General features: G+C 41.5%; 1 protein-coding gene across 8 annotated transcripts in view; it reads left to right on the top strand.

Annotated features, from left to right (window-relative positions):
• C9H11orf65 (chromosome 9 C11orf65 homolog) overlaps positions 1–13,411 on the top strand; it is a 136,613-nt gene that overhangs the window by 71,033 nt on the left and 52,169 nt on the right. For all 8 annotated transcript variants that reach the window (XM_054441544.2, XM_054441539.2, XM_054441540.2 and 5 more), the window contains one exon: positions 7,801–7,971. In XM_054441544.2, the coding sequence (XP_054297519.1) occupies positions 7,801–7,971 (171 nt within the window). The remainder of the gene's footprint in view (positions 1–7,800; positions 7,972–13,411) is intronic.

Raw genomic sequence — 13,411 nt, 5'->3', positions numbered from 1 at the left:
ATACCTTTTTCATCAAGCTATGAGGTAATAGCTTGGTGAGGGGAGCGAGGGGAGCAGCATATTTCTTTCTCTCTCTTTTTTTTTTTTTTTCTTTGAGATGGAGTCTCACTCTGTCACCCAGGCTGGAGTGCAGTGGCGCAATCTCGGCTCACTGCAACCTCTGCCTCCCGGGTTCAAGCAATTCTCCTGTCTCAGCCTCCCGAGTAGCTGGGATAACAGGCATGTGCTACCATGCCTGGCTAATTTTTTTTGTATTTTTAGTAGAGGCAGAATTTCATCATATTGGCCAGGCTGGTCTTGAACTCTTGACCTTGTGATCTGCCTGCCTTGGCCTCCCAAAGTGCTGGGATTACAGGCGTGAACCACCACGTCTGGCCCAGGAGCAGCATATTTCTTGATGAACTCTGTGGTGGCTGTCCTTTACAAGGCTGGAGATGACAGTGGGGAAAGCTGTGATGGAACTGGTTCCTTTAGTTCACTGGGACTAATGGAACTTTGAAGCAGTAGAGGTCGGCTGATGGCACAATTGCAGCGAGGCTTCTAGATGTGGCTTCTTCAACAGAGCAAATCAACACAGCCACTGGCACCTGGTATGCTGCAACTGACCTGGCAAATGTGTTCTTTCCCGTCCCGATCACTAAGCAATAGGAGAAGCAGTCTGTATTTTCATGGAAAGAACAGAGTGTGTTTTTACATCTTGTTCCCGAAGATACATCACCTTTCCTGCTCTTGTCCCCAGGGGCTTGTACATCTGTTTCCATAGAACATTATGCCTGTCCATTACATTGATGACCTTACCTTGATTGGATGTGGTGAGCAGAAAATAACAGCTCCTTGGTGGCTTAGTAGGACAAATGCACACTAAAAGGAGGCAGATAAACTTTACAAAAAGTTAAGGATCTGGCATATAATTGAAGCTTAAAGACATTTGAGATATCCTTTCAAAAATGAGAGACAAGTTACTGTACCTTGTACCATCCATCTTGAAGAAGCACAACACTTAGAGGCCCTCTCTCGATTTGAGAGCTAACGTATGACATATTTTGGGCATGCTGCTCCAACCCCTTTACTAGGTGATCTAATAAACAAGCTGGCTTCAATGGGACATGGAGCAAGAAAGAGGTGTGTAGCAGATCCACAATGTAGTCAAGCTGCCCTACAACTTGGGCTTCATGGCCCAGCAGTCCCAACAGCATTAGAAATGTCCATGGTAGTGAAAAACTGTAGAGTCCTAATGGGAGAATCACAGCACAGACCTCTAGGGTTTAGGAAGAAGGCAGTGAATTCCTTCCTCTGCCAGAAGCTATATTCCATTTGAAAATCTGTTCCAGATTTGCAACTGGGTCCTGGTAGAGACTGGATGCTTGACAATAAGATACCAAGTGCTATGATCATGAACTGACCTGGGATTTATCTAATCAATTAGACCATAAAATTGAGAGTATGTAGCACTGTTTCAGTGTAAAATAAATGTGGTCTGTATGGGAATGAGTCTGAGAAGGTCCAGAAGGCCCAAGTAAGCTGCATGAGCAGGTGGCTCATACTCCTGCAACCACTACTTACGCTGCATTGCCTCCACATCATCTCCATACCTTTGGCTTCATAGGGAGTCCCCATGACGAGTTAACAGGGAGGAATATGTTGGAGGAATAAGTTGGATCTATACAGGATGCTGCATCATCTAAAAATGGACAGTTAATGATTTCAATTCCTCGGTTGGCCCAGAAAATGATCAAAAGATATCCTTCCAGTGGGCACAACTTTGTGGTATGTTTGGTTTTCCACTTCATTTGAAGGGGAAACAGCCTGAGGTAGGGATCTCATTGACTGTGCTGACCAACATTTATAGTTTCCCAGCTGATCAACATTTGCAAAGAATAAAATTGGAAAATGGGTGAGTATAGGTCAGGGTAGAGGTATACTCAGAATGGATACAAAGTATATTTTTGTCCCATGTGAATGCCCTCCAAAGGGTTTATATGAGGCAGACAGCTCTTGGTAATCGGACGGACAAGATGATCCATCCTGTGAATGTCAATTTTTCCCCCTGGCACCTCAGTGGTTGCACCATGGAGTCTTGTCCCAAGTGGCCAGGATTACAGGGATGGAGGCCTTATATAGACTCAACAACTTGGTCTTCCCCTCACCAAAGTTGTTCTGGCTACAGTCACAGCTGACTGTATAGCAAAAGCCATTGCTTTGCCCCCAGTAATGAGATATGCTGGCTAGTTGGTGACAGGCTGATTAAAATAGACCATTCCCATAATAGAGGAGGCATCCATTTGTCCTCACAGTGATAGACAAATATTCTGGATATTAATTTTATTTCTCTGCCTGCATTACTTCTGGCAACAACACCTCTCATAACAGAATGCGTTATCCATCATCATCATTTTATTTCATACAACATTGCCTCTAATAGGGGACCTGTTAACAGCAAAGGAAGTGTGGTTACGGGCTGAGAACAACAAAATTCACCTGCCATATGTGCCATCACCTAGAAACAGCTGGCTTTGACAGAATGGTGGCATGACTTGCTGAAGCGCCGTCACATTACCAGCTGGGAAACAGCATCTGGTGATAAGCCAATGCACATGAAGAATAATATGCATTTTACTTCTTCTTTCCTGTGTTTATTTACCCTCAACACAATCGTCATTCATAACTGAGCTCTGTATTTCTAATTATAAGGGCATTTCTATATCAAACTCAACAGTTCCAAAACTGAATTTCTGATCTTCCCCATCATAAGAGTTGTTTCTTCTCAGTATTTCTTCTGGTCTCAGCTTATGACACCGCATTTAGCCAGTCATCCAAGCCAGAAACAGAGGGTTTGTCCTAGATTTATCACTCTTTTAGTGCCTACGTGTAATCTGTCATCAAGTCCTATTAATTCCACTTCCAAAGTATCTCCCAAATCTGATCTTTTCTTTCATTCTCCACTGTAGCATCTCATCATTTTTCATCTACCTTCTAATTAGTTTCCTGGTCTCTATTCTCTTCATCTTCTCTGTATAAACACTAAACTGATATTTCTAAGACAGAAACAATTTCTTTACTTAAAATATGTTAAGGGCTCCCTGTTACCTACACCTCCTATGATATTTCCTCTCCCTAGGGTGCTCAGCTGCATGGCAACAACATCTTCATCTTTTGATACTTGGCCCAAATAGCTCCTTCTGAAACCTTCCCTTACGTACCTAGACAGAATTAGGTACTTCCTTTTGATGTGCCCCATGGATCTTTTATATACTCAGTGGTCACATTTTTGCAATTAACTGTGTATTTGTCTGCCACCTCCACTAGACTTTGAGTCCCTACAGAGCAGAGACTGTTCTATTTATTACCACAGGATCTCAGACTTAGTTCATGTTTAATGAATATATGTTGCTTATAGAATAAATAAATGAATGAATGATTTCTTATGACTGGGTGTTACATTTCCTTTTCATAGAGTTGCAGGGGGTGAATGAGAAATTTTACTTTGTGTACTTTATTCATTTATGGCATTTAAACACTCTTCATTCTGACTGTTGCTGAAAATCAATAATGAACAAAATCAACAAAATTTTGATTTTTTACCCGTCTTACTAAAAGAATTCTGGCTTTTAAATCTTGTCCCTTCCTGTGTCCTATAGATCTTAGCTTTCCTCAACCTCCTTTGCAACTTAAGCTTTGATTCTTCCTAGGTCTTTGTTGTTTTAACTTCTCTCTCTGTCATGACATTTAGACAAACATTTCTTATAATATTCTTTCCATCTAAATTTCCTAGTTTAGAAAGAATATAAGATCATGTTAAGGTGAATACAACTAAAAATATATTGCAAAATTTCCTATGGAGACAAATTTCATGTCTTTTCTTTTTTTTTTTTTTTGAGAAAGAGTCTTGCTCTGCTGCCCAGGCTGGAGTACATTGGCACCATGTCAGCTCACTGCAACCTCTGCCTCTGGGTTCAAGCATTCTCCTGCCTCAGCCTCCTGAGTGCCTGGGACTATAGCTACACGCCACCATGCCCAGCTAATTTTTGTATTTTTAGTAGGGCCTGGGTTTCACCATGTTGGCCAGGCCAGCCTCAAACTCCTGACCTCAAGTGACCTGCCCACCTTGGCCTCTCAAAGTTCTGGGATTACAGGTGTGAGCCACCACCCTAGCCAATTTTAGGTCTTTTTAAAAGATCATTAGTTTGTTTATAAAACAAATTATGTTTATAAAGTGATCTTTTATTTCTGATCACTATATTTGAAACACTTTCTACTTGCAAACCTGTTATTTTATCAATATTTATACCATTTAATTATAATAGTAACTAATTTTATTTTATTTATTTATTTATTTATTTATTTTGAGATGGAGTCTTGCTCTGTTGCCCAGGCTGGAGTGCAGTGGCACCATCTTGGCTCACTGCAAGCTCCGCCTCCCAGGTTCACGCCATTCCCTTGCGTCAGCCTCCCTAGTAGCTGGGACTACAGGCACCCGCCACCACGCCTGGCTAATTTTTTTTGTATTTTTAGTAGAGACGGAATTTCACTGTGTTAGCCAGGATGGTCTCAGTCTCCTGACCTTGTGATCCACCCGCCTTGGCCTCCCAAAGTGCTGGGATTACAGGCATGAGCCACCGCACCCGGCCAATAGTAACTAATTTTAAAAGAGTTCAAAACCTGAGGATTAAATTATTTGAACAATTACCATGACTCCCTTGAAAATAAAGTGCATTTTATACTTCCTTAATAAGAGAAAAAAGATATCTGAATTATCATATATCACTGTTGAAAAAAGAAAAATAAGAGGTCAGGCACAGTGGCTCACACCTGTGATCCCAGCACTTTGGGAGGTGGAGGCGGGCAGATCACTTGAGGTCAGGAGTTTGAGACCAGCCTGGCCAACATGGTGAAACTCCATCTCTACTAAAAATACAAAAATTAGCTAGGCGTGGTGGTGTGCTCCTGTGATCCCAGCTAGTTGGAAGGCTGAGGCAGGAGAACTGCTTGAACCCAGGAGGCAGAGGTTACAGTGAGCCAAGATCGTGCCACTGCACTCCAGCCTGGGCAACAGAGCATTTGCTCTCATGGATCAGTATCCATTTAAAATCTGATGAAGTCAAAATTTCATGAGGGCAAGTATGTATCTTCTCACTGTTACAGCCCTACCACCCGATAACAGTGTCAACCTATGAATGTTTACTGTGTACCAGTCATTGTTCTAAATGCTTTACATAGATTCACACTTCTTTTTTTATTATTATTATTTTAAAAAATTTCGGCTGGGCGCAGTGGCTCACGCCTGTAATCCCAGCACTTTGTGAGGCCAAGGCAGGCAGATCACGAGGTCAGGAGATCGAGACCATCCTGGCTCACAGTGAAATCTCATTTCTACTAAAAAATACAAAAAATTAGCCGGGCGTGGTGGCAGGTGCCTGTAGTCCCAGCTACTCGGGAGGCTGAGACAGGAGACTGGCGTGAACCCGGGAGGCGGAGCTTGCAGTGAGCCGAGATCATGCCACTGCACTCCAGCCTGGGCAATAGAGTGAGACTCCATCTCAAAAAAAAAAAAAAAAATTTGGGCTGGGCGCAGTGGCTCACGCCTGTAATCACAACACTTTGGGAGGCTGAGGCGGGCAGATCACAAGGTCAGGAGTTCGAGACCAGCCTGGCCAATATGGTGAAACCTCATCTCTACTAAAAATACAAAAATTAGCTGGGCATGGTGGGCTGTAGTCCCAGCTACTCGGGAGGCTGAGGCAGGAGAATTGCTTGAACCCGGGAGGCGAAGGTTGCAGTGAGCCGAGATCACATCACTGTGATGTGATCTGTCACTGGGTGACAGAGTGACTCTGTCTCAAAAAAAAATTGTAGAGACAGGTTGTCCCTATTTTACCCAGACTGGTCTTGAACTCCGGGGTTCAAGGGAGTCTCCCACCTCAGTCTCCCAAAGTGCTGGGATTGCAGGCATGAACCATCATCCATGCCCATCCCACATGGATTTATGCTTCTAAACCTCTCAAGAATGCTAGGAGGAAGTAGTGTTATGATTTTTTTTTTTTTAAGAGATAAGGTCTCGCTCTGTTACCCAGGCTGGAGTGCAGTGGTGCCGTCATAGCTGACCGCAGCCTTGAACTTCTGGGCTCAAACAATTCTCCCACCTCAGCCTCCCCAGTAGCTGGGACTACAGGTGTGTGCCACTGTGCTTGGCTATTTTTTTTATTGTTTGTAGAGATGGGGTCTCACTGTGTTGTCCAGGATGTTCTTAAACTTCTGGCTTCAAGTGATCCTCCTGCCTTACCCTCCCAAAGTGCTGGGATTATACGCATGAGCTACCACACCTGGCCCTGATTACCATTTTAAGGAAGAGGTCAGTGAGGCCCAGAAAGGCTAGGTTATTTAGCAAAGATTATGTAACACAGAACCAAGATTCACATCCAGATAATTCGATACCAGAGTCTTGCTCCATATCACCACTATGCTGTTTCCTAATCAATGAGTGTTGAATTAATAAATGAATACAACTTCATAATAGGTGACCCTTTAAAATGGCTACCAATGTAGATCTTAAAATAAATACCAAAAAAAGTTTTGATGATCTTGGTAAGGACTACTAACTTCTCTCTAGTTACTCAGCTCATTATCAGTGAATGTATTATTTTATGTGCTCAGATTAAGACAGGCAGTGCTGCAGAAGGAGGCTGAATTTAAGGGTCTGAATACTGGCTCTCATAAGTATTTACTGCTACATGATCTTGAACAATTTCTTTAAACATTTTTAAAATTATTAATTGAGATGAGGAGCTCTCTGTTGCCCAGGCTGGTCTCAAACTCCTGGCCTCAAATGATCCTCCTGCCTCAGTCTCCAAAAGTGTTGGGATTACAGGCTTGAGCCACTGTGCCCAGCTTTGAATGATATTTTAACTTCTCCAGGTCTCAGTTTCTTTATCTCTAAAAGGGGAATAAAAATAGCTGCCACAAATGGCTGTGTCTTTTTTTTTTTTTTTTTTTTTTTTGAGACGGAGTCTTGCTCTGTCACACAGGCTGGAGTGCAGTTTCGTGATCTCGGCTCACTGCAACCTCCACCTCCCAGGTTCTAGCGATTCTCCTGCCTCAGCCTCCCAAGTAGCTGGGATTACAGGGGCCCACCACCACGCCCAGCTAATTTTTGTATTTTTAGTAGAGATGGGGTTTCGCCATGTTGGCCAGGCTGGTCTCGAACTCCTGACTTCGTGATCCATCCGTGTTGGCCTCCCAAGTTCTGTGATTATAGGCATGAGCCACTGCGCTGGGCCTGGCTGTGTCTTTTTAAAAAGAATTAAATAATAATGTATGAAAAGTACCTAGCACAAAGAAAAGGTATCTGTTTTCCCTTTACCTCTTCCTCTCTTTCCTTTTTTCACTTTCCTTCCCTCTTTATCTGCTATTAGCCTCTTGATTTTGTAAAATTTACTTAACTCCTCAAAGATTTATTTCCTCACCTATAAAAATGAGTAGGTTAGTTATTTGGTTTCTAAGACCCTTTCCACTCTATAATTCTAAGATTCAACAATTTAATAACTTAGTTTTTCTTTGTATCATAAAAATGCAACTTATTGAGGGGTGATTTTAAGTTAGTGTGGTTGATTAAGTTGCTTTTTCCCCCAGAAGATCCCATCACATAGATCTTGGTTTAGATGCATCTGAGTTATATAGGAATGAAAACTTTATTCAATATGCAAATAGTTTTAATATGTAAATAGCAACAATATATATTGCCTGTATCTACTTGTTATCTCCTATTTCAAAAGATTTACTTCTTTTTCCCTTTCCCCTATTTAGGTACTACTCAGGAAGTCTGGAGGCTAAGTCAACACATCGTGAAACTCTAGGACTAATTCACACTGCAACAAAGGGGCTGATTAGAGCTTTTGAAGATGGGGGGATAGATTCTGTGATGGAATGGGAAGTGGATGAAGTGCTGAACTGGACAAATACACTGAACTTTGATGAGTAAGTACATGTTGCTATTCTTGGGGAACAAGGGCAGTCATCATATTTTTTTTTCTAACATTTCCTATTTCCATGTTGAATCTTGGAGCCACGAACAATCTTCAAAGAAAAAAAAAAAAACCCGAGTATCTATTATTTGTCTAGAAAGAACAGAAGAAGACATGAGGGGTAAGAAAATGAATGATCCAAAAATAGTAAACAGAAAATTAGACTTACGGCTCTTTATTCGTAGACTTTATTCTTATGCTTTAGTCTGCTTTGCTTCTTACTTTGGGATTTAGAGAAAAGGCTAAGAGCATGAAATTAATAATACAAAGGTTTTCTTTCATCTATATTCCCTATTCTGTATGAGACACTAAAACGTTATAAGTTTTCAGTGATGTACTATGGCCCTTAGAAAACATTTTTAAGATTTCTTGTGTGGGGGAAATTTTAAAATATTTATTGTAGCCCCATTAAGGAAATGCAATCAAAACCATAATGAGATACCACTTCACACCTACTAGGATAGCTATAATTAAAAAGATAATAAGAAGTGTTTGCAAGAATGTGGAGAAATTGGAACTCATACACTGCTAGTGGGAATGTGCAATGGTGCAACCACTTTGGAAGACAATCTGGCAGTTCCTCAAGTGGTTAAACATAGAGCTGACATGTGATCCAGCAGCTCCACTCCTAGATATATACCCAAGAGAAGGGGAAATACATGTCCACACAAAAACCTGTGCATGAATGTTCATAGCAGCATTATCGTAATAGCAAAAAAGCAGAAACACCCCAAATGTCCATCAGTTGATGAATGGCTAAATGAAATATGGTAGAGCTATACAATAGAATATTATTCCACAATAAAAATTAGTGGGCTGGGCATGGTGGCTCATGCCTGTAATCCCAGCACTTTGGGAGACCAAGCAGATTGCTTGAGCCCAGGATTTTGAGACTAGCCTGAGCAACATAGCAAGACCCCATCTCTACAAAAAATCAATAATTGTCCCAGGCCTGGTGGTGCATAACTGTAGTCCCAGCTACTCAGGAGGCTGAGGTGAGAGGTTCTCTTGAGCCAGGATGTAGATGCTGTAGTGAGCCATGATCACACCACTGTACTCCAGTCTGGGTGACAGAGTGAAACACACACACACACACACACACACAAAGCCAAGTGTAGTGGCTCACGCCTGTAATCCCAGCATTTTTGGAGGCCAAGATGGGAGGATTGCTTGAGCCCAGGAATTTGAGACCACCCTGGGAAACATAGTGAGACAGTGCCTCTATTTAAAAAAAAAGAAAGAAATTAAGTTCTGATCTATGCCATAATATTGATGAATCTGCTAAGTGAAAGAAGCCAATCACAAAGGATCACGTATTATTTTATTTATATGAAATACCTAGAATAGGCAAACCTATAGAGACAGAAAATAGACTAGTGGTTTCCTGGGGGTGGAGAATTAACTGGGGGGAAGGGGTGGTGGTGGCTATGGGGTGCAGGGTATCTTTTTGAGGCAATGAAAATGATTGAAAGTTCATTGTGGGCCATGCGCGGTGGCTCATGCCTGTAATCCCAGCTCTTTGAGAGGTCAAGGCGGGTGGACTGTTTGAGGTCAGGAGTTCAAGACCAGCCTGATCAACATGGCGAAACCCTGTCTCTACTAAAAATACAAAAATTAGTCAGGCGTGGTGGCGAGCACCTGTAATCCCAGCTATCGGGAGGCTGAGGCAGGAGAATCACTTGAATCTGGGAGGTGGAGGTTGCAGTGAGCTGAGATTGCGCCATTGCACTCCAGCCTGGGCAATGAGTGAAACTCCGTCTCAAAAAAAAGAAAAGAAAAGAATATTCATTATGGTGGTGGATCCACAACTCTGCTAATATTATACTAAAAGCCACTGGATACTATACTTTAAATAGGGGAATTGTATGGCATATGAATTATATACCTCAATAAAGCTGCTTAAAATGTTCAATATTTACTCAACTACAATAAAGAATGTGGATACTGCATGAAGAGGCAGAAAAATTTAAATGAAGATGGTGTAAGTAAAGAAGTGTAAGAAAACAGAAGAAATCAGTAAAAGTGAGATAAGAAAATGGGGTAGGAAAAATCAAGTTAATGGTCATTGAACAATAGAACATGAAAAAAAGAAGCCAGAGGAAGCAGGGGAGAGAATAATGATGCAAGGAAAGATAAATGAAGAAAAAGGGGGAAGAATGATAAAGACAAAGGAAAATCAAAACAAGAATAAAAGAAAGAAGAAGATACTGATGAGAAGGATAGATCGGAAAATAATAAGGAAAAGATAAAAAATAAAGGACTAAGTGTCCATAGTAGATGCTTGAAAATATTTTTAAATAAGAAGAAATTGCTATGATTCAATAACCCCAATATTTTGTGCAGACCTGAGTCTTGAGATTCCTTATAGACAGCACATCTGTAGTTTCTGGGACACTGAACAAATGCAGATGGTAATAATGATGCAAGAAATGACAGCCAAACAAAGGAGCTGCAATGCCTTGCTTTTACTTTTCTTCCTAAGGGTAAAAATTGCTGAGTGGAAAAGAGAGGGAAGAAAGGGAAAGAGAGGTAGGAGAGGTCCATTTTGAATGAGTTTCCCAGGACTGGATAGAGAATTTTCTCAGGTGAGCTTTTGAAATCCTGCTCTGCCTTTCCCTTGCACCATTGGCTGATTCAAGCTAAGGGCCGGCAAACAAGTACAAAAAATTTATACCAGATATTCTATATTCTGTAATTACTGGTATATACGAAGAATAAAACCATTGAGTTCAAAGGGAAGAAAAAATAGGCTTCTCGGTCCACATAAGACTTTCCCTGCCATCATCAGCTAAGTGATAGTAGGTGAAGTCTTAATGGCTTCCCTCTAAAAAACAAAAAAACAGGCCAGGCGCGGTGGCTCACGCCTGTAATCCCAGCACTTTGGGAGACTGAGGCGGGTGGATCATGAGGTCAGGAGATTGAGACCATCCTGGCTAACACAGTGAAACCCCGTCTCCACTAAAAATACAAAAATTAACCCGCCAAAAATTGGCGGGCATCTGTAGTCCCAGCTACTAGGGAGGCTGAGGCAGGAGAATGGTGTGAACCCGGGAGGCAGAGGTTGCAGTGAGCTGAGATCGCGCCACTGCACTCCAGCCTGAGTGACAGAGCGAGACTCCATCTCAAAAAAATAAATAAATAAATAAATAAAATAAAAAAATAAAAACAGCTGGGCGAGGTGGTTCACACCTGTAATCCCAGCACTTTGGGAGGCCAAGGAGGGTGGATCTCGAGGTCAGGAGATCGAGACCATCCTGATTAACACACTGAAACCCCGTCTCTACTAAAAATATAAAAAATTAGCTGGGCGTGGTGGTGGGCACCTGTAGTCCTAGCTACTTGGGAGGCTGAGGCAGGAGAATGGTGTGAACCCATGATTCATGCCATTGGGAGGCAGAGCTTGCAGTGAGCTGAGATCGCGCCACTGCACTCAAGCCTGGGTGACAGAGCGAGACTCCGTCTCAAAACAAAACAGAGCAAAACAAAGAAACCCAAGATAAACCAGTAAGACTTGAAGCAATTTCTTCATAGCATATAGGAGTGGGATGGATATACCTAGCTTTCAGATGATAAGAGCAACTGAAAATTTCCATTAAAAAAATGCAAATACCTTGCTTCCAAGTTATGTATAATTTCTATCAGTTTATCTTCTGAGTTGAGGATACTCATAATTTTTTACCAACATGAACTCTTAGCAAGGTTTTACATTGAGCCTTGAACAACAAAAATTTCAGATGAAATTTCAAGTGTGATTATCTGGGTATATTTCAGTAGCACTACTTGGCCACAAGCACTGATTATCTCAGTAAGACCAAACTTTGCAAAGGCCTTCCCCTAGCTAACTGCAGACATTAGGCATAAGCCCCTTCTTTCCAGCACATTTATGGTCTCCACAGTCTACTTCCCCGTTTGACCTTTGTAGACCTCTAGATATTTGTAACTGGCTTGGTGACACCTTGTTTGATGAAAATTTAAAAGTCTGACATTTGTCCCATCTAGAGAATTGGTCACCCCTAATTCCTTGGAAAGTATCCTTCAAAGTCTATGGACATTTTTCTACAGTTGGACAGTTAGAATGGCATAAATGCCTTGAACACTGATATTTAGTGATAACAACCAGTTTCTCCCCAAAGGCTTTTGTGCTAGTCTGTTATGACAGACCGATGCTCTCCTGAGATGAAGCCGTGTCCATCTTCAGATGCATACTGCAACTATTAACCAAACATTGTTATTATCATTTGGAGGAATGGATAGAGCCAGTTTCACTTGTGGACTCAAACACACTAATGAGTACTGCTGCAAATTCCTGTATCCAGAGCTATGTTGCTGCAGATGTTTAGAACCCAGAACAATCCCCACATCACCATCACGGAGTTATGCACAATGCCACAGGACAGCTACCGTGGCTCTTGCTGGCATTCATCCTAATGGATATTCAGATGTTCCTCTTCCAGGATCATCATGTTTTTCAAAGAGCAAGTGAATTTTGACATACCTATTAAGCAGTCACCAGCTAGAAAATATTAAATAATTTCCTGATATTCTGTTGGTGAGAGCTCTGTGCCTATGTCTGTTTGTCTGTTACAGATAGTTTCTATATCTGAAGCTGCTCGTTTGATTTCTAAGATATGTAGTTTTGTGACCTCTTTGGCTAGGGACTTTTTCTGAGCTCTTAAAGTGTTAAATTTGTAATTTAACAAAGGGATTCATTGTAGACTCCACACATACTTGATTCTGTAACTATTATCTAAAAATTTCTACAAATTTCTTCGTGAGAAAGATGAGCTCTGTGACATAAACAGCATGGTAATGCTTTAATCAGACTTGCTTGTATGTCTGTAAAACTTAGATTTTTGTAAAACTTAGATTTCTTATCAGTTACTGCTGGTATGTTCTTTATGAGAAGTTCTTTTTAAAATAATGGAATAAAAGTCATGTGCTAATCTTGGATAAAGCAGGGACAGTGATGGGGCCTAGCTATGGTAAGTGTTTGTGCCCCAGATTGTCAGGGCTCAGCACACTATCGATCAAGGTCTTTTATCTTGGTTTCTTGAAGGTGGAATGAAAGTCTTTTCTGTGTATAAATCCAAGCAAGCAGGATGAGTCTTTATAGTGCTCCTGAGCAACCACTGAAAGCACAAAGTCTGCTAAAATTTAAGGTCAAACCAAACTGAATTGCCTACTGAGAGATTGTGGAAGGAGTTTACACCACCTGCTCTTGTCCTGCATCCTTTCATTTAAGTCACCCAGCAGTATCCTATTGAAGGCCATTGAAGAAAGTTCGCAGAGCACCAAGGGGTAGCAGTAGTGAGAAGGAGCCAAATTCAGACACAATGTCTGATTGTAATTAAATACTGTTGGATAGGCCAAGTGCAGTGGCTCACGCCTGTAAT

Source organism: Pongo pygmaeus, chromosome 9 (assembly GCF_028885625.2).
Source record: "Pongo pygmaeus isolate AG05252 chromosome 9, NHGRI_mPonPyg2-v2.0_pri, whole genome shotgun sequence".
Taxonomy (NCBI): domain Eukaryota; kingdom Metazoa; phylum Chordata; class Mammalia; order Primates; family Hominidae; genus Pongo; species Pongo pygmaeus.
Note: the sequence above shows the minus strand (reverse complement) of the source record. Positions and strands in the feature narration are given on the sequence as shown.